This window comes from Archocentrus centrarchus, chromosome 3 (genome assembly GCF_007364275.1).
Source record: "Archocentrus centrarchus isolate MPI-CPG fArcCen1 chromosome 3, fArcCen1, whole genome shotgun sequence".
Taxonomy (NCBI): domain Eukaryota; kingdom Metazoa; phylum Chordata; class Actinopteri; order Cichliformes; family Cichlidae; genus Archocentrus; species Archocentrus centrarchus.
This window is the reverse complement of record NC_044348.1, coordinates 1,805,337-1,831,716: the sequence shown is the minus strand read 5'-3', so window position 1 is coordinate 1,831,716 and position 26,380 is coordinate 1,805,337. Positions and strand designations below refer to the sequence as shown.

Here is a 26,380-nt window from a genome sequence, read left to right as displayed (position 1 = left end):
CTCTTTCTTTTTTCTATGTATCAACTGCAGCTCAAAAGTTTGGTTTACATAAAAAAGTCATTCTTTGGGGGGAAAAGCAGGTTTTTATTTTATATAAACTCATCAGAAATGCTTTAAATTCCTTTTAATGATTGTTTAAAATCAGACTGGAATTTCTTTGCCCATTTTGAGCAACCATCACTCCTGTGTTGGCACAGCTAGGTGAGAGTCTGCAAAAAATCCATTTCTGTGGGTTCATTTATATTCTCAAAATGGCCAAAGGACTTCTTTTCTGAAACTACTTAAGAGGATTTTTGTTAAAGGAAATTAAGTCTCATCTATGCAGTAAACAGACCAAATACTGCAGACTTCACACAGCGTGGGCACTACTGCCTCCACAGAACAGCACAAACTGACTCTGACCAAAGAAGAAAATAATCGGGAGACCTCAAACGCACAACTGCACAAGATCAGTCTCTACTTTTTCAAACAGGTACCACACAGGTCCTCAACTGGCAGCCTGAATTGTACCCGTGACAGCCAGATTTTGTACTGTTGTACAGTGTGGTCTTTTTTTCCTTCCATGAAACAGCCTTCATTTCTAAAAAAAAAAAAAAAGAAGTTTGGAAGAAGATCCTTTTTTGAGAAGCATTTTGACACTAGATTAAAAAGGTGATAATCTGAATACTTACAACAATTTTCAGCTGGGCTAATATTTTAACATAACATGTAACATATTAGGTAAGACACTGTGCCACTGATAACATAGGAGTCATGGTTTATGAAAATGAGCCTCTGCATGACTTTATATATATTTGATGAAAAAAAGTGTGCATTATATATAATCAATGATGCCATAATTAATTGTTATGACCAATATTTCTGATCAATTTGATATTGTAGTTTATAAAAAAGTGGTTTTCATTCAAAAACAAGAGCAGTAGTGCATGCATGGTGGTAAAATAATCATAAGACCTAGATCATTAATGGCTCAGTCACACTAGAGTAAGAACAGGACGGCGATGTCCTCACAACTAGGAAAAAAATAAACAAATCAGCTCCTGCCCCAAAATTGAGCATGCAACACGCTCAATTTCTGAGTGACCACTTTTGATTGCAAGGCGATTGGAAACTTGCACCCAAACAGACCCGGACTGACTGCAACCACTCTTAGACAGATAGGCGAAGCTTTGCCAGTCATTCATGATGGATTTATAAAAACAGACAGGCTACCAACATGTTACAATCAATCTGGTTATACTCCCATATGAAAGCAAGATTGCTGGGTGCTTCTGTCATTTTGCCATTAAATCGCCATCCTACAGAAACTATGTCACTATTTATAGAGGAATTTCTATGAATAGTGACATAGTGACTGTAATTTCTGTGAGATTCTGGCTGAGCTCTGAATGTAAGTAGTTAATGTGAATTTCTTTGTATGTAGATGGCAACAGATTTGCAATTTTCAACGATTTATCCCAAACAGCTGAATTATCACAGATTACATGTAATTGCCAACTTGATCCCATTCAACAGCAAAATGACAGCAGGCTGATGTGAGACTGACCCAATCTTATTGCCATCTTAATGCTGCTTTGACGCATCAAGGTTCTTTGAGGACGGCAACCGATCGTGAGTGGCTGCAAACCTGGTCCCTGTGAAGCAACCACTGAAAGTTCTTTGCACACGATGGGAATAATTTTGGTCCTGCCGCGGTCTCCAAGCACTATTTTCCTTAGTGTGACTGTAGCATACACGTCAAGGTCAAGCATTTGTTTAGGGAACGTTAAAGCAATATTGGACTTCTGTAATTCGATCAAACCCAGCAGAACCAGCTTGTAATAATATGAGAGTGGACTATTTGAAAAGATAATAAAAGTGAAAACTGATTTCTAAATATTTGCTTAAACAAATGAGAATGAAATCCATTCAGAAATATAAAATAGTGGTTGTAACAATTCATTTATGGATTCAACAATTTATTCAGATTTCTTAAAATGGAAATGATGTGAAACTGTAAATTTATTGGCAGGTTAATAAGCAGTAATTTGCTGCCAATTATAGGGAAGACTGACTCACCTGTTGCACTCAAAACTGATTAATTCTAATTACTTATTAGCATAGCTTAAAGAGTTGTCTGTCAGCGCAGAGCACATGAAAATCTGTTATGTATTATAAATAACATACAATGCAAAAAATAAAGAGGAATCCCTTTGTGGCTTGTGTCTGTCTTTGTGTGTGTGTGGCTGTTCTATGTGAACACACAGGAACCTTTGTCTCTCTCAGACTGAATCAGCACTGAGCTGTGGCGAGGAACACAATGCGCCGGTTGGTAACGAGTATCTTAAAAAAGCAGGGATTAGCAGGCCGGGGATTAGCATGCACTGGGTGTGCAGGTGTTCACTGGCATGCAGGGGAGTTCAATCGCATGCTGAGATAGCTGTGTTTTAGAGTTTCACCTTTCAACTCTTCTGGTCATTTAATACAGGTGTCAATGTATTTTTAGGAATGGTGGACAGGTAGAATTTGTTTTCAGAGCTTGACATTCATGGACGGGCAAGTGTGAAGGACGTATGCTCAGCCTTACAGCTCCAACTAAATTTACAGTTAGATGTTCTACATGTTCTGCTGTTGTTTTTATTATTACAAAAAGAAAAATCAGTAATGCTCCTTTTCTTCTCTGCTAATGCAGTGGCATATCAGTAATACACATCATTAGTTTTAGTTGCAGCTTTGTCTACATACTCTTTAATGTACTGCACCTAAGCAGCTAATTAACCATTGAGCCTGCAAAGTAAGCAGCAGTGCACTTTTCCTGGAGAATGTTTGTTTGGGAGCTGACTCAACAACCTAAGGTGCAGATGAATTTGTGTGTTCATGTTTGTCACTGAAATAGGAAGTAGATTTAAGCAGGAAAAAGCTAATGAGATCGTCTGTGGCTCTTGTGCTGCAGGCTGCTTGCTCAGTGTGTCATCTACTTTGCCTACAATGCTAGAGTTACTGCTTGCTGCTAAATTCGATTGGTTATATCAAGATCTTAAGGAGTAGCAGTATACTGTGACTGAATGCAAAGCCTCAGGGCACATCTCAGGTCTGTGAATCTGACTCTCTTCATTAAAGATGACAGATTAGTGAGAGAAAAAGGGATGTTTCAGCCTGTTACTGATCACAGTTACCTGACAGAGGGCTCTGGATGAAGGGTGCATGTCGTCGTAGCGCCCGTTTGAACTGTGCCACACCCAGAATAACATTTCTGAGCTTCATCCACAGGAAGTATCCTCCTCTGGTGCTGGAGGGCCACGTGCTCTCCAGTACTGCCTGGAAGGAACAGAAAAAGGAAGATGATGAAGAATATGAGGATAGGATGACAGCAGGAGGAGACAGAGACTTCTATCAGACGATGGAGAAAAAAGATGCTGCGGCCAAAACTGCTTTGAAAGTATGTAGATCTGTCACCATAAAATGGCCTTATATTCGTCTCCTAAATAAATTATTGAGCATGAAGAGTCTGATTATCGTGTAATTGTTAGCTTCAACTTGATTCAATTTATTTCGACTGAACATTTTAAAGTGACTGAATTGAAATAGGACCAAACTTGTTCCATATAAACTCATCTTGAATGAATATTTCATCAAAGGCATTAACTGCACTGGTATTAGATCTACAGTCACACTCAGGATCAGAAGAGCAGAACTGCAGCTGTTGGTGGCCAAGTCACGTTCACCAGTCTGTCAGCCCCTAAAATAAACTTCAAAAGCCTCCTGGGGAAAAAAAAATGATAATAAAAAAAAAAAAAGTGGTATGCAACTGAACAAAACTGGGTTTATCACACTGGCTTTTCTTCTATGTGGGTTTGGAGGATTTGGACCAGGTGAAATAAGGTTACACTACTGGAGATGTTGCCAGCAATGTTGAGAGGACTAAAGCACAGCCACACTTTGTGTTGGAGGGAGCAGTGCTTTTTAGGCTGAAAATCAATGGCATCAATACTAACAGCTGACAGCTTGTGCAATATTAAAAGGAAAGTTTGACATTTTAGGAATAGTGCTCCTTGAGGGGAGTTAGAAGGATATCATCCCCATATTGGTCCAGCAAATATGAAGCTACAGCCAGCAGAGCATTTAGCCTGGCTTTGTTTAAAGGAAACAGAGCAAGGGGAATTGATATCCCAGTTCTGCCAAGGGGTAAAAGAAAATCCTCCTGCTAGCACCACTGGAACTCATTAATTAAAACACTGTAGCTATTTGCTAAGAAAAGCTTATCACCTGCTGGTTTTAGTTTCATAGTTAGCATACAGACATGAAAAGACATGAACGTCACTAATCAGCACACTGGCACTCACGGTGAAATCAAGACTCGAAGAAGCCAAAATAAAACAGGCTGCCACACAACTTCAATCTAATTTGCCATTTTCACTGTTTTTCCCCACCAAAACAAACACTGTATAGATACAGAGCATTAATTGGGGAGAACGGCTACACCAGAGTAGCTGTTCTTTTCATGTTAAGCTGAGTTTCCACCCTCCTGACTGAGGCTTTGTCTTTAATGGAACAGAGAAATCAGTATTCTCTTTGGGAAAATATGAACTGCCCACCGAGGAGTAAAGGGAACATTAACAATACATTTTATAATAATACACTTAAAGAACTTTTAATTTTCATTTTTAGATCACAGAAAAGTCTCCACTGGGTCAGTGAAGGAACCCCAGGGGGTGCTTCTGAGGGGGTACAACTTAACTGTGGGATACTTGGAAAAAATATCTCTATTATGCAGTAGAAATCCAAAATGAATAAATTAAATGAATGAATGAAAATGATTAAAACAGATAAGTAAATGTCCAAAAATGAATATATAATTGAAATAAAGTAAATTTAAAGTATGGCTACAATTAATGGTTGAAACTATTAAGTAATTGGTAATTAAGCCGTTAAAGACTGCTGTGTAGTGGACACTTTGAACAATAACCAAGATGGTTGGGATTCAAACTAAACATTTTAACTGCCAAAAAAAATGCTACACTATTGCACCTGAAATATATAATATAAAAATATTTATACACAGCTAGCAACAAAATTAACAGGGTACTTCCTCAAAAATTTTTAATGCAGCCAATAACCTAAGCATATTTCAGTATTTATAGATCACATCAATTAAGTCAAATATATCACAACAAATTTCAATAAACAGTAAGAGGAAGTTAAGTGCAGTAGTTGCTAAAAGTGGTGGACAACTGGTCATAACAGGGATCATAAGCTGAATGTAACTGTCAATCATAAAGCAGTCTTATAGAATAGTAATTTATAAACCATTGCACCAGTGAAAATAATTGGTAAATTGCTTAAAAGCTGAAAGTAACTGATATGTTCAAGTATATTACATGTGAATATATAGATCAGACCAAACTGAACTAAACACAGACAGTTCAACTGGCTGAAAAATATGTCAACAACATCCAGTTTTATATAATTAAAGGGTAAATGAGGTATGAGAGAGAGTATGCGGGTTAACCCGACATTACTGTGGGATGTACATGAAATGAAAAGGGTTGGAAACCATTGCATTAGATGGATTACAGCACGGCTCAATATCCGATGTTAATCAAAAAGCTGTTATCAACGTGACATAACATACAGTAACTGATATAACAGTCTGACCATGAAGCCCAGTCCAGCCTCATGTTGTGTGAAGACAGATTTGTGTAAAAGAGCACTGATGACTAAGAACAGTTGGTGTGGTTTGTCTAAGCCACTGAGGCCAAAACCCAGCAAACATTAAAAGATGCTCAGTTTGCTGCAGTGATGTGAAAGCTCTTCTCCCTGATCAAGTCTGCCTTGACTTAATGATGTTGCCATTTCTGGTTCTTGTTTTTCTGCCGGGCTGAATGTCCGATTTTCCCTTGTTGTTACTTGAAAAAATAAGAAATGTCAAGCTCAAGACGTTTATTGTCATATACACCACAAAAAACCCTGGAAATGTGTATACATGTGAGTAAATGGTACATGTACTAGTGTGTTTTTTGTCTGGTGTTCCTAGGAGTGTTCTCCTTTAATTTCAGTTCACACAGACGTTTTTGATGACTGAAAATCATTTATTAGTTCTTTGTAACTCATCAGGGCTCAATTTGAATCATATCATGAAACAATGCCTCCTGTGGAAAAATCCTTTTCGGTAACTACAGCTCACTTCTGTTTCTTTTGTTTTTATATGCAACTGACGACCATGTGAATTTAATGGGGAGTGAATAGCAGAGTTAATATATAAGCATGCATATAGAGACTTCGAGAAGCATGAAAGAAAAAAAAACTGTACAGTGTGGCAGCTGCAGTGAATACAAAGCTTGTGTGAGAGTATGACTCCACCACTTTGTGCCTCCAAGCCGTCTATTTCTAAGATAAAATAAGATCCTCTCAGGTGTCAAAACACTCTGTAGTAACTTTTACTGTGGCCTTGCCTCTTGACAGTCTGCTCCCACATCAGCCAATTTACTTTTTTACTCCCTGGCTTGGCAGACCAGTGACGGGTTACAGTGATAACAGGGTCACGATTCATCCTGACACCTGGGGTTGATCACACACGGTGTCATACAACCTTGGGGGTAAGCTGCAAATGTCACCGATGTTTCTTTTTATCCAAAAGCTGAATGTCTGTGGAGCCATCAGTGTGATGAAGTGTCTCTGCTTTGTGAGTGCCATCCAGAGACAGATGATTTTTACTGACTGAGAAATGAGCACAGCAGTGTGATAATTTGAATGCAATTATTTATGCGTCTGGTTGTGAATCATGAATAAACAATCAACAAGGTTGCAATCAGTCTACTTTATTATATATCATCCAAATTCCTAAGCTGTGTTTATCCAGAGGATCACATTACCTTTGAGAAACTGCATTCAATCAGGGGCTTTAGAGGTCACTTCATCCCTGCATCTTAACATTTACTTCATTTATTTCTTCAGTCACATTAAATATGACATTTACTAAGACAAATACTTTCAGATTTTTTTCATAATGTGGTCAATAACCTGACTGATTTCTACGGTAACCAATCCTCCAGACTTTGATTACTCTGACTCGGTCTGCATATTTATCCTTCACTGCTGACAAAAAAGATGTCTCTTATTGGACAGTCTCTGTAAATTGACATTTGGCTGTCACTGGTGTGTTCATGCACTAGTCAAGCTTGCAGTAAAATCAGCAGAATATTCATAATGTAACAACAAAAAAGGACGCCAAGCTCAGGAGAGGGTGGGGAGGGGGGAACAGCAACAGTGTTGACCTGTCCCACCATTCATGTGTGTCTATTAGTCCCTCTGCACCCTGATACCAGTCAAAGGCATACCACCATACCATATCCATTTTTAAATGCAAACAAAGATTAATTTCACACTGGGTTATCAACCATAAATAACAATTTCTGGCTTCATTATCATCAATAGAGGAACACACTGTACCTTGTTGTAGTAGCCATATGTTATGGCGTTGGGGTGGACTCCAGCCTTCTTCATCTCAAAGAGGACCCTCACTGCCAGGACAGGCTGCCCATACTGTCCACACAGCTGCATCAACACCCGGTAACAGACCTATGTGTGCATAATCGATTGTTTAGACAGAAATGCTACACCCCCTAAAAACAGATTTTAGGCTGCTGACAAAAAAAGGAAAGCCAAGTCACTGCTACTGATTCAAGACATCCAAACACACTTTTATTACAGAGCTCTTTAAACAAAAGCTGCCAACAGCCACTGTTTTTAAACCGGACGTGATGAACAGGGACTGGGCTTGACTGTGAAATTGAGGCTGGAGACTTGTCAATCACACAGTCAAGCATACCCCACTTTATCCTCCTTTTTTTATACCAATGGGTACCATATTTTACAGAATTAACTTTATTTTGTTTTCAGTATGACTTGAAACTAGCAACTGAGGCCATAAACTCATCAGGAAAGTATTTAATACAGAGCAAGTGAGCTGAAGGCCATTTTCCAACAGACTTAAGGGACTTGAAGCACTTCTGTATTGGCTTTACTTTTTAGATCTCTAGGCCATGTCAGTCCACGATCAACAGTTTGTAGTTTATTCATAGTCAGTCAGGTAATTTGCAGGAAACAGCTGACGTACCTCATCAGGGGGCTGCAGCTTCTTCGCCTGCATCTTTCTGAGGACGTCGTAGGCAGTCCGAAGCGCTCGCACCTTGGAGTGGCACACCTTCACGTATGCTGGCAGACAGATGAACCACAGGCCGTAGCAGTGACGCAACAGGCACTTGGACCACAGCTGCGGGATGGATGAGTACTTTTTAGCTATCTTCTGGGCTGATTTAATCTCCTGTGGATGAAAAGTAGAAGCAAAAATATTTTAATGCACAATTCGGCCTCGAGGACATGTCGAACTCACGTAGGAGATAACAGTAAATTAGAATTACCTAAGCTCCTGTCATTCCCATCACCCCAGAGAACCATATCAGTTTCCTTGCAGCTATTGCAACAAGAACAAAACTTCTACTTGCATTTTTTAAATGTGTGGATTCCCTGAAGCGTTTCAGTACTGTGCTGTTTAATAATCAATTGTAAAATGCTGACTCTAAAACAGGACATGTTATTTAAATGCTATCAGCATGTAAGATTTTGGAGATTCTCAGAGCATGTATGCAAGTTTGGGTACTTTAGAACTATGTATGTTTGCCCTCTTTATAGGTGCAAATCAATACCCAAATCCAAATAAATCAATAAATGAAAATGTGCAAAAGCGAGTTTCACTTGTGCTGACCTGCTTGGTGCGTCTAAACATGGGGGCAGGGCTGGTGGGGCAGCTGTGCCTGGCAGCGAGGCGGGAGGAGGGCGTCCGCAGACCTTCAACAGGGTCAAATAGGTCTAAACTCAACACTGGGAAGCCATCATACCTATTGAAAAATATATATTCACATTAACGAAAGAAGGCACAAGATTAGAGGAGTCAACCAGCACTGCATGAAAATAAACATTTTGGGAAAGCGTAAATGGTTGCCTCCAAGGTTATGGTGACATCAATAAAGCTTTTTTGTAATTATCTACAAAGGGAGCTAATAAAAAATGTTGAAAACCGCTGGTCATAATGGATTATGATGGGAGCTTAACATAAGTGCTTCTGAAAAAAAATCATAAATTATTCAGAATGAAGCGTGACTGCAGAATACAAATAGCACATATTCAGCTCCACACAGTCCAGCAGCAGAGTTCAGTCTTGGTCCCATTAACAGAGCTCAACTCCTGCTGGTCCTCAATCAGCTATTGAAAAGAACGAATTAACCAAATTTAAACTTAATCTATTATTCAGATTTTTCAATTTTCTCCCTGCTGTTAGCTGTGAGACTTTTTATCCAGTTCATCTCAAGGAGGATGCTGAGTAGGAGGATTGCGCTCAGCAGCGCATTTGTACACCTTTCCCATTTAGAAATATTACTCATCATTTGCTTACAAAATTCTACTTTGTTATTCAAACATTCAAGTGAATAAAATCATCAATCACCAAAGAAAACAAAAAACCTACATATACACCGATCCTTCCATAAGTACAGTCTGTACCTGTAGCACAGGGGATGTTCCTCTCCCTCGGGCAGAGGGGGCAGCTCTGGAGGTGTGATGAAGACTGTGTGCTCACTACGCTGGGATTCATCAATTTCTATCAGCCGGGTCTCCTCCAGCCTGTCGCTGTCCACCTGCAGAACAGAACACACAAACATGAACGGAGGTGTCCGGGTGGTGGGACTGTGACCTGTCATCTATCACACCTGAAGGCAGTATGGAGAATCCCATCTGGCAGGTCAGATCTTCAGTAAAGATCTTGACATTATGGCCTGTAATTAGTTACAGTTATAATTACCGCTATAATCATTACAACATAACTACTGCTTATTAAACATATAATTACTGCTTAGTGGTTTAAATGCCTCCTCCTCCCATCAATCAAGTTCCAGTTCAAATACATGTCATTTTAGCCCATTAATGGCAGCTGTTCTTCATCCGAGTTGAGGGTATAAGGATAAAGGTTGTAGGACATAAGAATAAAACTGATCTAATGCAACTTTGTTAAGCATAAAGCTGATTCTGATGTAAACAATGCTTTAAATGTGGATGTTGCTGCAAGTTCTAAAATTTGAATGCTTGATAAACACTTGCATCTTAAACCCGCAGCGTTACAGTCCCAGGTTCTGCAAAACATCACAGTAGTACAGTGAAGTTCAGCCTGGTACTTTGGATATCAAATGTCATCACTTCACCAATTTATCCTGTTATATAGAAAAATATAATAAGTTATATCCAAAATAGCTTTTTTGAGAACACAGTGAACATTTCATCCAGCTGTTCCTGATACATCAAGTCTGCAAGAATAGGTTGGATAATGACTCACACTGACCTTGATCTTTGAATGCCAAAACTGAATTAGCTCATTCTTGAGTCCACATGAGCATTTGTGGCCAACTTAAAGAGATTCAAGAGGTATTGTGTTCACAAAATGGGATGGATAGATGGATGTACGGACAACCCCAAAGCATAATGATTCAGGCAAGGGCCATGGGTGCAGAGGCTTAATAAATACAGAGCAAAGATCACTGGTGCTGAGTCTTAAAATAGACAGAAATAACTGCAGCTCCCACACAACCTGGACATAAACTCATGCAGCACCCTCTCCTCTTATATATCAAAACAGACACTAGAACAACTTCTTTGTCTAAGCCGTCGCCCAGAACAACAGATCAGACGCTTCCTGTACAGTAACACTGCAACACTGAAACGTGCTGCACTAACAAATGTAAATGATACTTAAATACAATGATTGTACAGACATTAATATAAATATGTGTATATCAGATCAAGTGACATCTACATTTAGAGCTACAATAAGTTGCAGTGGAAGTGTTGCACAAGCTCACGTCCCCTTCACCATGGTAGTCACAGCCTTGTGCACGTCCATGAATAAAGAAACATATAAGATAACTTGAAAAAAGTCAAGGCTAGCTCATCGCTGTTACTCGGTGAAAACCATTAGAATTTACAGCTCTTTAAAAACAACAGATGACTTATTTCATCTGTTTTAACATACTGGCCGGCTCTACTTGTAACAGTAAACTAAAATGCTGTAAATGATAGTAAAATGAGCAGCGAAGCCCTTTAACAGTTAACTGAAATTAGATTCAAAGTCTTATTGTGGTCTGTGTCCATATTTGTCTGCCATAAATGGTTTAAAGTAAAAAAAATAAATAAATAAACTACAGGTTATTTGTCGATTATTAATCTTTGCCCCGAGGAAGCATTTCTCCATTTCAAAGTGAATACATAAAACCCAGATTTCTATGAAGTTTGATTATTTCGGATTCATGTTAATGTATTCACCCTCCGCATATATACTTTCGCCTTTTTTTTAATACATTTTTCATGCAGTTCAGCTATTCCACTCCAGCCTTGGAAGACCATCTGATTTATTAATACACAAGGATCATCAATCAGTTTGATTTTCATTTCTAAAGATGAGCGAGTTATACCACAGTGAGCTTTAAGTATAACCTGGCAGTATAGAATCTCCTACAAAGACTTGTGTGGATTAAGACCCCTACAGTCATTCTGTATGGCTCAGATACACAGTAAGTAATCAGCATGGCTGTTATATTACTGTAAAGCTGAGTTACCATGACAGTATCTGCAGCCATATCTCTTTACCCAAAAGATAAAAGGTTATGGATGTTCACTGGTGGGAAAAAAAAAGTACTCTGACTTTTATTAAAGATGCCAGAAAAGAAAAGAAAAAAAAAAAACTATGTGGCCAAATGAAACAATAGCATAATGGACGTCATTTATCATTTCCATCGGTGACATTTGGAGTCACTGCAAAGATTTTTACTACAGCCACGCTGGTGGGGCAGACAGATAAGACTAAGTGAATCTTAAATCAGGAGGTCTGAGCTTTATGGTGGATTTAAAAAAACCCACTGTCACAGAGGGAAGCATCATAAATTGAGAAGTGCTTAATGACAGGCTTTAGCGCCACAGGCAATGATTTTCTTTAAGCAGGAAAGAAGGGAGGTGAAGCACTTGCTTAAAGTTCATAATTTAGTCTAGTTAGCCAGACAGTAATTAAAGTTTGATATCAACCTCAGTCAAAGCAGTGGAGTGTGGGAGTGTCTGTTCCTTAGTACTGTCCAAAGAAGGCTTTCATTATTCCACTTTTGTCCAACAAAGAACATCAAAGGCTAACATCGATTTCTGTGATGCTCCTCTGAGCACATTTTAAAACACAATGCTAGAAGTAATAGCTGTCTGTAACACAGTTTTTCAAGGGTTTCTCAAACCCCCTTAGATAAAGTAGAGGTGGGAGAGTTTGAAACCCTGCAGGTAGGAGTCAGTTAAAGTGACTGAGGCCTTTGTTTAAGACGTTTTCCAGACCTGAGTTGGTAAAAGAGGACAGACCCAAAAACACTGGAGTGGTACGTAAAACTGCCCACAGGGCTGGAACACAGACAACGGACCAGGAGCTGGCATTATTTCTGCTTGATCAGTAAGTAAGTGATCATCCAACATAGTGTTTTCATATGACTTTAACATACTACTGAACTGTGTCACTGGAGTTTAATAGACCATTCTTTGGATTTTTATTGCTTTGTACAGCAGCGACACTGTTAGCATTAGCCATGTAGCTAACCTTTGGCAGCTATACAAGTCAGAGCCATGCAACACATCGCCACCTATAAAAGCAGAACTTGTACTTTTACACTTTGTGTGCGGATCACACATATAACTTTCTGCTGAAAAGCCAAAGAGTGTATTTTTTCAAAATGTCAAACAGCTCCCTTTAAATAAACACTCCCTGACTTTGATGTGGTACCAAAAGGAGCCCCGTGATCCCTAAATGTTCTTTCAGTTAACATTTGATATTTGGAAATTCTGCTGTGAACTGTGTCCAGTTATAAAACAACAGTGAGGTAGCAGGAAATTTGGGGTATTATAAAAACTAAATATTTGAAGATACAATCCATAATCACAATGTAAAATGACCTAACACCAAATCCTTGAACAGTTTCAAATCCACTGACAGGTCTATAAATAGGTGATATGGACATAAACTAAATGTTTCCATATGATGAACAGCTGAGAAACTCAAAAAAGCATTCTCCTATAATAATGTGTATATATGTATACATTTAGAAGAATTACTGATGAGCACTTTAAACCGAGGTCTTTATATGTTCTTATACAGAATCTAATGACTCTTTGAATGTAAATTTACTAGGGGTGGGACTTTAACGCGTTAATTTTGATTAATTAATTACGGGGAAAATAACGAATTAAAATTTTTAACGCATTTTAATCACACTTTGCACCATGGAACACTTCTCAGTGCATAAGTTCCAGACATACAGATTATATCGACGCACGATGTCAAAAATTCAGGGGCTGCATCCTTCAAAGGACCCGGCCCACGTAGACCGGGTCCTTTGCAGCCCACGAAGACTGCAAAGGCCAGAAGTGAGCGGCTAGCCTTCATATCAGCGTCGCCTGTCCTCACCTCTGCGTAGCTCATGTCGCCTAGCAACCGTGAGTGTGAAGCACAGCTGTTAAACGAAGAACGAACTTTTTCTCCTTTTTGTGGTTTAATTTTAAGTCTTTAATTCAAAATAAGCTGTTAAAACAAGCATAACAACATCAAGGAATACAGCTGAGCGAATGATTAATTTCCAACTATATTAAGTGAGACATTAATGTTGACTAAAACTATCCAGTTATGATGCTTAACTTTAATTTCAGGAGTTTGCTTATCACAGGAGCACGTCCACCCTTCGCTGGTCTGTGTAGTAGACTGGTGGGAAAATAAACAAAATTTTGAAGTTTAAGCTTATGTATATTAATTCATTCATCAACCAAACTTAAATTAATATTTATCATGTTAAATATTGAAATGTGATTAAAATGCGATTAATTTCGATTAATTAATTACAAAGCTCCTAATTAATTAGATTAATTTTTTTAATCCCTAAAATTTACCCTTTGCTTGTGTTTTTACATGTTTTACTCTGTTTAATATTAGCTTACTTGTATGATTAGTTAAGTCTTTTGTCTTTTGGATTTAATTAGTTTGGTTGCCATAGTAAACTTCTTGCCCTCAGGGATGTATAGACTTTAACCTTATCTTAGTGTATGGGACTGCTGTGTGTGGGCTGAGCGATGCACTGTGTTTTGTCTCCTAGAGAGCAGATAATGTAATCCACATTGCCACAGTGCACAGACAGTTTGAGGGATTTAATCGGCCGTAGAAGTGACGCAGGAGACCCGGGCCCCAGTGTAGGTCTGGGAAAACAAGGACGGGAGGATGTGGATCCTGGCCTCTGGATTCACTTCCATTTTGTCTCAATTACAGCCAGAACACACACACACACACACACACACACACACACACACACACACACACACGCAATGCAAGGACAGCAAAGTCTATTTCAAAGTCAGTTACAAATGTCACCTGCAAAAACCAGTGACCCAAAGATGTGACTTGGGAAGCAAGCAGGCAGGTGGACTTTAAAACTGCAAACACACAACATTTAACCTTCAGCACACAAATATGGTCTGATAGAGGAACACAACCTCATGAGCACGCGGGGTCAACCTATTCAAAGTGCTCCCAGCGGAACAAAGAAAACGGACTGAGAGCCACTCCAAGTCTTCACACTGTCACACAGAAAAATATGAGCCCAGGGGAAGAGCAAAAAACTAACTTCAAGCTCTGTTAGCGCTTCAGAAATCACTGAAGCACTAAAAACCCTTACTCACTAGACTCATGAAAAATTGAAGGAAGAAATCTTTGCAGAAATGGATCCCATGCACCCATGGATTTTCTATGATACAGTACATTCAGTATCTCAGGACAAATTGCTGTGGCAGCAAATGTGGGTGCGTGAGCATATTCATTAAAAGTAGATAACGTGTAGAAAGGCATTATAACTTAGATCATAAGGAACTAATTTAAGTGACACAAGAAGGAGCGGGTGGGACAACATGAAAGCTTAAATCATATCTGCATGACTAGAGGGCCGTCTAAAAGAAATGAGACAAAGCCGTTTTCAATTATGATTCAAAATTATTTTGTTATATTATTGGTACCATGCAGTAGGTTTGAGCAGTGTTGCAGTTATAGGGTATACGTGTGTCCTTAAAATTTTCTAATATCTTAGAGTGTGGTAATCAGTGCTAGCACCAACAGCTTTCTTTCCTTGTAGGCTAACATGAATGCGTCTGTACTGAAAGTGATTATGCAGTGTGTGGTTACAGGTTCCTTTACGAAGACGCGCCCTACACGGCATCGTGTATTTTCTAGATCAAACGACTCTCAGATCGATCCAGTTTAATAAGATATTCCACTTTCCATCTTGCCAGTTTACAATAGAAAAACAAGAAACAACAAAAAGACAAACAGTGAGCTGTGAATATTGTTTCTGCAAAAAAGAAGGATCAGACATGCTAACATAGAGCAACCATAACGTTAGCATGCAGAACAAGCGGGATCAATTGCTAATAGAAATAAAGAACAGACTCATGAAGACTCCTATCCAAACTTTTCTTTGTAAAATGAGAAGCATCAGAATATGTAAAAAAGAATAAAAAGGGCAATGAAAGACTGAATTTTTAACAATGCCTCAAGGTGGTGAAGATTGTTACTTATGTGTTCATCACTTTGTGTGCTGTGATGAGAGCCAAAGGTCATCTACTGTAGGCTTAAAAAACTACTATTTCTAATGATAATGAGGGTAGCAAAGGTTAATCTTTCTGCCGGCTTAGTCCTCGTATCCACAGCTACAATGACTTCTATCTGAGCTTTCAGGGCTTCTGTTTGTTTGTTGGTTGGTTTATTTTACACAACACCATCACATACCCTGGTGAAATGTCAGGAAGTAATGAAGGTATGAAAAAGTAGATATCACCCAAGCCTACCATGCAACATGCACATTTCCCCTATCTGGAAACAAAATATCCCCAGAACAAGTGAGAATAAAAATAGACTTACCTTGCCTCCTTTATCTGCACCCCGCTCTGAATTGTAAAGCTGCTCACAAGTGGAGGCAGAAGAGAAAAAAAAAGAGAGAGAGAGAAAGGGAAACTCAAGAAAGTTTGGCTGAAGACAAGTGAAGTGATGCAGAGAAGAGGAAAATCTGCTAACACTACTGTAAGTGGAACACAGTGGGGGTCCACTGAGAAAAATGCCAGACGAGGAAGCTTTTTTTGTCAGAAGCTTCCACTGCATCAAAATGACTATTGAAGTATACAATACGGCATTTTCTTGTATAAAATAAAAAGCTCACTTTGTCCACACAGTCGTCAAAGAAGGCCAGGCTGGCATCTTTGTCGCTAACAAAGGAGCACTCTTCGATAAAGCGGATGAACATCTGGGTCTTGGTCATTAGTGAGTAGAACTTCTGGTGTGAGCGGTCGCGGCTCTTCAAGAATCCTGAGGAGAGAAATGTCAATATGTTAGCCACTAAAAATGATAGTAACCTTACTTTGCTGAAATCCAAGATGTTCGTACAGTAACTGATAGATCATTTGAAATTGCACTGCGCTTATTTTTTTTTATAGTAGAACTCACTTCATCTACTGAAAAATAGTGAGCAGTCACAAGAATAATTCACAGAGTTCTTCCAAAGGTGTGCGAGCTTATGATTAAAGGATTGATTGTTCTATAAAAGGACATCCATTTGTCTTGGTTTGGATAATGCAAGCCACAATGCTGTTAGTATAATGGCCAATTTGGGATGTACAACAACGTGGTGGAAAACCTCCATAATAGATGCTGAAAGCTGCTTAACTGAGTAATAAGTCACTGCTGTTATGAGACTGAGAATAGGATGGATGGCTTCTGGCTCACAGCACGGATATGGAAGCCAAACACTTCCTGCAGCTGATAAATATTTTAATCATGACACTGGCCACTTGCAACTTGGACCAGTTCAGGTCAGTTTCTGACCAAAATACCTCCGAGTAGCTTCACTATATAATTTTGTATGTCTTTCATTACATATTAGGAATGCAAGGGGGCCTTAATGATTAGTCTGCTTACCAGTTTATTTAAAAAAGAAAAGCCTTAATGTATTTCAAACTTGTGTTTTTTTTTTATTTGGATTGCAACTGAAATGCACTTTGGCTCTGACAATCTGAGGACCAGATAATTGTTTCTTTTTATTTGAACCTCTTATGACCTTAAAAAATGCAACGCAGGCAAGACCTGAGTCATAATTTTAAATAACAGAAGGGCAGAACGCTCAGAAATAATAGGAAATTTATGTGATTTCTACCACAGATGTTGCCTTTACTGTATGTTGTAATTATAGCTGCAATCTGCCCCAAAGGCTCTTTCTGTCTTGCAGCCAGCAGGGAAAACATAACGCAAGAAATAATTTCCTCCTCTGAGAACTACGCTATATTGCCAAAAGTATTTGCTCATCTGCCTTCACATGCATATGGACTTACATCCCATGCTCAATCCATAAGGTTTAATATGACTTCAGCCCACCCTTTGCAGCTATAACAGCTTCAACTCTTCGGGGAAGGCTTTCTACGAGGTTTAGGAGTGTTTATGGGAATTTTTGACCATTCTTCCATAAGCACATTTGTGAGGTCAGACACTGAAGTTGGATGAGAAGTCCTGGCTCACAGTCTCTGCTCTAATTCATCCCAAAGGTGTTCTATCAGGTTGAGGTCAGGACTCTGTGCAGACCAGTCAAGTTCTTCCACATTTTTATAGACCCTGCTTTGTGCGTGTTGCAACAGGAAGGGGCCATCCCCAAACTGTTCCCACAAAGTTGAGAGCATGAAATCTTCTAAAATGTCTTGGTATACTGAATCATTAAGAGTTCCTTTCGGGCGCCTGGGTGGCTTAGTGGTGAAGCCGGCGACCACATAGACACGCCGCGTTGCGGTGCGGGCGGCGTGGGTTCGCGTCCCGGCCCAGCACCGATTTGCCCTGTATCTTTCCCCCACTTCCTGTCTCTCTCCACTTTCACTGGGACTAAAGGGCCAAGCCCAACTCCTGAAAAACAACCCCGGCACCAAAATTTACACTTGGCACAATGCAGTCAGTCAAGCACCGTTCTCCTGGCAACCACCAAACCCAGGCTCATCCATCAACTTGCAAGACGGAGAAGCGTGATTCATCACTCCAGAGAACACATTTCCACTGTCCAGGGGTGGTGTGCTTGGTGTGCATCACCACTGCATCCAACACTTTGCATTGTGCTTGGTGATGTAAGGCTTGGATGCAGCTGCTCGGCCATGGAAACCCATTTCATGAAGCTCTCTATGAACTGTTCTTGAGCTAATCTGAAAACCACATGAAGTTTGGAGATCTCTAGCTATTGACTCTGCAGAAAGTTGGAGACCTCTGTGCACTATTCAGCTCAGCATCCACTGACCCCACTCTGTGATTTTACATGGCCTACTACTTCATGGCTGAGTTACTGTCATTCCCAATCGCTTCAACTTTGCTATAATACCACTAACAGTTGCCTTAGGAATATTTAGTATTGAGGAATTTTCATAACTGGACTTGTTGCGCAAATGATATCCTATCACGGTACCATGCTGGAACTCACTGAGCTCCTGAGAGCGACCCATTCTTTTACAAATGTTTGTAGAAGCAGTCTGCATGGTGCTTGGTTTTATACACCTGTGGCCATGGATGTGATTGGAACACCTGAATTCAATGATTTGGATGGTGAGTGAATATTTTTGGCAATACAGAGCATATCTTTCACTGATCGTTATCAGGGAAAGGCAAATATTTTAGAACGCCTCTACAGACACTCTCCCCATCAGCACACTGAGCTTTACATGATCTTCTAGCAACAATGATGCCATTTGAAAGAAAATGGACCGACTAGCAGGTGGTGCCTTTGTGTATGTTGATATATTATTTAGAAAGTAACCTGTTCTGAAGGGATGTATGTTGTTGTCTATGTAGTAGCGCATTTCTTTATTTAACCTGTGCCTTGCAAGTTTGAATATCAGATGAAAAAGAAACACAGCTGCAGTGTGTGCGTTAAAAATGTCAAAGCCACAGATGTTAAATTGAAAGCACACTAACATACTTAGTAATATTTTTATTGCTAGGAATATTAGGTTAAAAAGTGGTTCACATATGATGCACAAGCTGTTCTTTCTTCAAGTCATTCTGTAAGATACTGTAGCCATTCCTGTTTGCTATATCACATAACTCAGACAGGACACAGCTTTGGCTCCAGCTATTCTCCAGCGGAGCAGCCGTATCACCCCAACTCCTATTAATTGTGATGTAAAGCAGCTTTCATGGGCTCCAATCCAGAAGCCAGAGACAAGCCTCTGGAGCTCAGCAGCTGCAGTGTTAACTGACTAACCTTCAGTTTGCAAGCAGCCTCGAGCCTTCAACCCCAGCATCTCCTCAAAACCCAGCCTTCTTACCCAAACAGTTTCTCTGTGTATTTACTCAGAGGTGGAGATGGACACTTACGAAAGCTCATGTATTAAACAACGCCATCTGTGTTTGAGGCAGGCCAGCTGTCGAGAAGAAGCTGCAACAGATGATGTGGTCTTAGCTTAAATATTCAGAAAGTCATTAGCACTAATCATACACTGTAACTATACAACTAGGACTGGATAATGATGAAAAAGTAGCACAAAGTTAACTTTTGATGGCTGACACACTGAGCACCGCACCGGATGTTACCAGACTCAGTTCTGCTGGTCAAATCAGTTCTTTAGAGCTCTTGGTTCCAAGAAGGCTCATGTTGGTTAGTCTAGATTCTAAAATTAAAATCACTTAGTAACTCATTACTAAGTCATTACGTATTCTTGTGGTTGGCCAATAGTCCTGCTAATAAAAATCCATGTGGAAGGCACTGAGAAGCACACAGTTTGCAGTTGCATAACTCTCCTTCCCCACAGCTTTCTGAAAATGAATTCTAACTGACATGCTAATCTGTCCGGAGATGTCAAGTGATTTCCAGATGTTTGTATAAAGAAACAGAAATAATATCATGAGTATTACTTCCTCAAAGAGCTTGAGCTGGCTTGGCAACACATGCTGTCATGCCACTGAAAAACAATACAATACTAAACCTGACTGACAACCGATGCTGAGCCCTTTATATTTTCAAGTTGAATAAAAATGATCTGTTTAAAACATTTTAATCAGTACAAAAAGATTCTGTCCAAAAGAAAAATCATCCTATTTAATCTGGCTTACAGTCATCAAATGTGAAAGAACGCAGTCAGCTCGAGCCTTGCTACAGTTAGAGGCTAAAAGTGGTCAAGCTGGTCTTGCGCATGGCAAAATTCTACTTTTGGATTCCTGGTATTAAAGTAGGAAATATTATGCAGTCAAGCAAACACTATAATGGGAATGATTATGATACATTTAGACTGCTGTGCAAAAGTCTCGAGCCACCCCTCAATTCTTTATATTTTGCTTCCAAGGAGTCAGAGTTTCTCGTAACTTTTTAACATGGTTTTGATCAACAGTTGTCCAGACTTTGTGAAGATCTTCCAAAGTGTTTCTTTGGGCATTGGCTGCTTTTTCACTCATTTGCAGTCCAGTCCTTGTACCTGACCATTTTCAGAGGAATGTTTTTTCGATTATGTTTGTTAAGCCGCTTAACACTGACCTGTGAATCATTCAAGCATTAAAAAAAACACTCAAACTCAAGAGATGAACCAGTGTTGTGTCTACACATAACAGACCAAACCATTTTAAATTATAATTTTAGGCATTCTGTTATTAGCAGCCTGTCGCAAAAACACAGAATTTGTTCCCATTTGTCAAGGACCACCAATTTCCCATTTTCCTAGCAAAATATCATCACCCTCTTAAAATAATGGACTAAATCATTTTTTTCAGGTTTTTCAGAAAAGACACGATTTAGGCAAAAATAAGACTTTTGCACAATGCTGTGTATCTGAGAGAGAAAATAGTTCATTACACTGTAGTGGACCTTTTCTGTTCATGTGTGAGGAATGTCAAGAGGCCAGTGGGGGAGAGGACATCTTGGTTAACTCAGTCAATCTGTTTCCTCTGTACATGGGGTGCTGCAGAGGTTTAAGCTACATGTGGACACATTATTCCCAATACCTTGCAAGTCAAAGAGTGAGCTAGCATCTGTGGCTTTCTCAGAAGGTGCTTGAGTGATGGGACGCAAGAAGGAGCGGTAGCCCTTCAAAATTGCTGCCATGAAGCGCAGAAAGGCTTCCTGGATCTCGAGCTCCAGCGTGTGGAGACTCTTCCCACAGCTCAGCTCTGACGAGTCGCTCATGCTCAGTTCCAGCAGCCCATCTGGCCGGTACTGACCTGAAGCCGGAGAAAAATACATTTTAGCAGCTCACGGCACATATCAGGATCTTTAGGTTAATGTCAACATCAGGGTTATAAATCCCCACTGCCAGCTGAGGAAGCTGATTCGTCTGCATTTTGATGAAGTTGATCTGATCAAAGTACATGTGTTGAAAGGTCTGTGCACTGCTTAAGTATTTAAGTAAGTCCTGCTGGCAATGAGGATTACTAATACATAATTACAAAAAAAAAAAACAACCTACTGTATAGTTGACATCCCTGTCTACAGACCTACAACAGGGTTAAATGTCTCAACTAAAACCTCTGGCATGCATATCAATATTCAGCACTTTAGGCAGTGACTGGCTAGATTTTCAACTTCACTGAATCAGAAAATTAAATTATTCAGTTTTCTCAAGCACAAGACGCAGCAGGTTTCATAGTCTCTCAGTGGATATGCGTCTTCAAAAGCAGAAAAAGTTGATAACACAATGAACACCACACCAGGGCAGAAGGATAATTAGGAGATTATGCTATGATGGGATTATTGCTGCTTTCAGATTTGAATTGAGAGCAGGACAAAGGACAGTGACTGGAGAGCAAATTGTAAGGACAACACAATCAAAGGCTAAAGAAGATGAAAAAAGAACATCAGATCATGTGGAGACCTTAATTAGACCTGAATTATTACTGACAGTGAGCTTTACAATACATACATCAAGAAATGAACCAAATAAAATCAAACAATGGACACATTTTCCCAATAATTGGCCCCACCGCTTCATATATAAGCTCAGCACTCACCATCAACAAGCTGCTGGTAGAGATTATTCAGCACATTCATTAGGTTTTTACAGGCTTTCTTTGGCAGAATCTTCCATGTGAGGGCTCGCTTATCTTCATGGCTGGAAAAGCAGAAATATGCACTGAGGCCAAAATCAACATGAACAGTGGTTAGGCCAAGAGGGATTTCAGACCGCTGTAATCTTGTCTGGCTGGTAATGAGGCCAAAAATGATGCGAACCATTACTGACCTTACTTGACACTCCAGAAAATTGCATTCTCGTCATATTAAAACAAGTCTGACGCTACAAAAATAACCATTTCCACCCAATCTCTAGCAAATTGGCCTGATGTCTAAAGTTAGAACTCATGAGCTGTCAGCTATGTGGTCTGGAAAAAAGAAGAGTGACCAAAGGAAGCAATGTTTAGCTTGTAGCTTTGAAGGTGATGTATGGATTACTGTATAGAACAATGCACATAGTGAAGATTAAGCTCAGCAAAATTTGCTTTCTTGCCTAAATAAGTACAGCTGTGCAAAGGTTTTACACGTTGTGCTTACTGGAAGATGGTGTTTGTGTCCAGGTCCACGCAACTGACGTCCGGAGGGGGGTCATAAAGATCAAAGTAGCGAGAGTCCACACCTACAATGAATGGACAGGGGGCACTCAACACATCAGCCAGTGCCAGGGGGCACAGAGGAATATATGGGCAGGGCCAGTGGAACGGAAAGATCATCTGAGGACCAAGAAGAGGAGGAAAAAGAGAACAAGAGGAGAAAAATGAGAGAGCTCCTTCAGGGAATACCCAGAACTCAGCTGCAATGCTTTAACTGCAGTTTTGGTGGTTTATCAGAAGTATAGTGTGCTTAAAATGATAGTACAGTTGAGTTTCATAGGGTTAAAACTAAATGCCATCTGCAGTTTTAAGGAAAATGTTTGTGAAGCCTGCAGAGTTTTTATTTTACTCGGTCATTTATTGACTGAAGAAAATGATCCAATATTATACATCAGTGAGTGGGTATATCAGCTGAATTGCACACTGACTTGGATCGGCCCATTTCAATACTGAGAACACACTCAACTCCAGGATGTTGGTGGATTGCCTTCACATGCTTCAGGGCATTCCATATTTCTTTTGGATTAAAGTCAGGTCTTTGGCTTCATCATTCCAAAGCATAATGCATAACTGTTCTTTGGTACTTGTGTGTGCTTTGGATCATTGTCTCTCTTCATCACCCTGACGTTTTCATTTAGAATTTTCTTAATTCTCCCCATCAATGAAAACAAGTATTTCTTGTCCAGATGCAGCTAAAAACACCCAAACTATGACACCACCACCATGTTTCACAGATGGAATGAGGCTCTCATCCAGGAATGCTGAATATCCCCTTCTCCAAACATAATACTTCCCATTACAACAAAAAAGAAAACAACGTTAATCTGCGCCATCCACAAAACACAGTTTCAACAGCTTCTGGCTCATCCTGAGTTGTCCATGTTTTGAAGAGAAGTGATTTTCTCCTTGCAGCCCTTTATTGCAAACCATTGTTGTTTAGTGTTACCTTGTCAGGGGATACATACATACATACATAACTTCAGTGAAAAAGACCTTTGGTTCCTTGGAAGTTACCCAGAGTTCCTTTGTGACCTTTCAGACTATTTTGACCACTCCTGTGGAGAGCAACAGTGTGTTTCCTTCACTTATATACAGTCTTAGTGACTCTGAATGGGATCCAAACTCTTTAGTGGTGGTTCTATGCTATGTTTAGCATCACAAACTCTTTTCTTTTTCTTAATGTCAAGACCAGACTTGGATAGATCCACGTTCTTAAAAAGAAAAAAGAAAAAGAAAAAGGGCGCCCACTCATAACTGATTGTCATCCTATTGATTGAAAACACACCTCAATCTAATTTCACATTCAAATTTACTGCTTATCTTAGAAGTTCACATACCTTTTACTATCACATATATAACACTGGCTCTTTTTTCACAAAAAATACATGACCAAGTGTTTTTTTTTCTTTTCGTTTCACTTCTTTTTGTTTGGACTTTTTTAAAAACCCTTAATGATGTTTTTTGTTGTATTTATATAGATAAACAGAAAATTCCAAAGGGTTCACAAAGGTTTTCTTGTGTAAATGCTGCAATTCACTTTAATTAAGTATAAAACAAGAAAGTAGTGGAACTAAGACATTCAGCACTCTTGACAGATGATTGCAGCTACTTACAGACACCAGAGCCTCAGTAACACTGGTCAGTACAGCTGGTCGCAATGAATGGACCAGGATCTTATGTTCAGTGACGGCAAACACCAGCAAGGTGACAGCATTCTCTGGTCCAAGGTTGTGGAGCAGTGTGGAAAATCGACCACCACTGAAAGAAGAAAAAAATATATACTGTACATAATTTTTGAAAGACTTAGGACAGGGTCTGTCAAACTACTGTACTTATATTATAATTAGAGTTCTAGTTTGACTATATGGAAATACTGATGCAAAGTTTTCAAGATTTGTGGATCTTTTCCCATTTTAGCAATGCAAACTTTGAAATCAGCAGATGCACAGTTAAGATCCACTCAGTTAAATAACAGCACTGGTATGAAGCCAAATTATTTTGGCCCAGAATTTGAAAATGCACATTGCATCCCTACTAAATACCAGCAAAATCAAGCTAAAAATGTCATGCATGCAATCAGCCCAGGAAAGAAAAGAAAGAGCCTGGCTTCAACAACACGACAGTGATCAAAGGCAGACCACAAACTCCATCATGAACCACTTCAAGACACACAGGCTTAAGCTTTGGGAGTGGCCGTTTCAGACATTAGAGAAAACTGTGGGCAGATCTTGAAAGTGCTGTATGTGCAAGACAGGGGAACTTGAATTTGAAGTTGTCTGCAAGAGTTGATGATAATTCCTAAAACGAGTTAAAAAAAAAAAAAAGCTGAATACTACAAAGAACCAGCAGAAGGTGTCACTAAGGGGAAGGGGATCCAAATGTCACTAGAATTCATTTCTGCTTTGTTTTTATATCATGATAAAGAAAGTGGCTGTGCTTTAACATCTGAGTAAGTTTTTTCTTCTTCCCACTCTGTCAGGATTGCATTTTCAAACCCAATCCAAAGTTGGGGCGACTATAAAACGTAAATAACAAAATGCAATGATTGGCGAATCTCATAAACCCATATTTTATTCACAGTAGAAGATAGAAAACGTTAATTAGTATTAGTATTAAATGTTTAAACTCAGATGCTTTGCTAATAGATAAATTTGACGGAGGGCAGCACGGTGGTGTGGTGGGTAGCACTGCTGCCTCACAGCTAGAATGACATCTAGAACGCCTGGGTTTGATTCCACCTTGGCCCGGGCCTCTCTGTGTGGAGTTTGCATGTTCTCCTCGTGTCTACGTGGGTTTCCTCCGGGTACTCCGGTTTCCTCCCACAGTCCAAAGACATGCAATTACTGGGGTTAGGTTAACTGGTCACTCTAAATTGCCCATAGGTGTGAATGGTTGTCTGTCTCTCTGTGTTGGCCCTGTGACAGGCTGACGACCTGTACAGGGTGTACCCTGCCTCTCTGATAAGCTGGAGGAGGTGGCTGGGGAGAGGGAAGTCTGGGTTTCTCTGCTTAAGCTGCTGCCCCCGCGACCTGGCTCCGGATAAGTGGAAGAAAATGGATGGATGGCAATTTTGGGGGGAATTGATGTTGCACATTTTAAATTTGAAAAGCTGACAAACTACCATAAAAAACTTGTGCAGCTGCTCTTACCTGAGTGGCAACGGAGAAGAAACGGGCTGGCTCAACATCAGGCTGTCATGAGGGGAAAGCTAGAGAAAAGCTGGAAAATTAGATAAAACCAACCAAGAAAAAAAAACATCCGCACTGAATCATTTAAATCTTCATCCATAATAAAGGACCTAAACCAGTGCACCCCGCAGACTAACACCTTCAGAAAAACAAAACAAATCATCCTTCAGCAAAATCCTGGATAACCAGTTATAACATGCACCAAATGTAAAAAAAACATCACAAAGAACCATTTTCCCCTTGCAATTAAAACTTACCTGCACCAGGATGCGAGGCCTCTGAGAGGAAGGGAAGGGAACTTTGTGCATGAAGTGGGAGATGTGCCTGGAATAAAAAAAAATGAGTGGAACATAAGGACAAAAATACCAGCAGTGAGCAGCAGAATAATCCATCTGTTCAACCAGTAATGAGCAGCAATGAAACATACAAAGCATAAATCTTCTGCTACACATTACCTGACAAGCAGAATTACAATTATGTATATGACCTAACAGAACTTCTT

The 26,380-nt window shown here is 39.7% G+C and overlaps 1 protein-coding gene across 5 annotated transcripts in view; it reads right to left on the bottom strand.

Annotated features, from left to right (window-relative positions):
* The window catches only part of LOC115800848 (C-myc promoter-binding protein-like), a 92,910-nt gene that overhangs the window by 21,310 nt on the left and 45,220 nt on the right, over positions 1–26,380 (bottom strand). For 3 of the 5 annotated variants that reach the window (XM_030758418.1, XM_030758427.1, XM_030758435.1), the window contains exons 7-19: positions 26,136–26,202; positions 25,840–25,898; positions 24,304–24,448; positions 22,635–22,810; positions 22,097–22,197; positions 21,095–21,310; positions 16,299–16,444; positions 16,004–16,042; positions 9,538–9,671; positions 8,744–8,876; positions 8,096–8,302; positions 7,429–7,557; positions 3,156–3,297 (exon numbers count right to left, since the gene is read on the bottom strand). In XM_030758418.1, the coding sequence (XP_030614278.1) occupies positions 3,156–3,297; positions 7,429–7,557; positions 8,096–8,302; positions 8,744–8,876; positions 9,538–9,671; positions 16,004–16,042; positions 16,299–16,444; positions 21,095–21,310; positions 22,097–22,197; positions 22,635–22,810; positions 24,304–24,448; positions 25,840–25,898; positions 26,136–26,202 (1,694 nt within the window). The remainder of the gene's footprint in view (positions 1–3,155; positions 3,298–7,428; positions 7,558–8,095; positions 8,303–8,743; positions 8,877–9,537; positions 9,672–16,003; positions 16,043–16,298; positions 16,445–21,094; positions 21,311–22,096; positions 22,198–22,634; positions 22,811–24,303; positions 24,449–25,839; positions 25,899–26,135; positions 26,203–26,380) is intronic. The other 2 variants (XM_030758445.1, XM_030758453.1) reach the window with 1 other exon arrangement.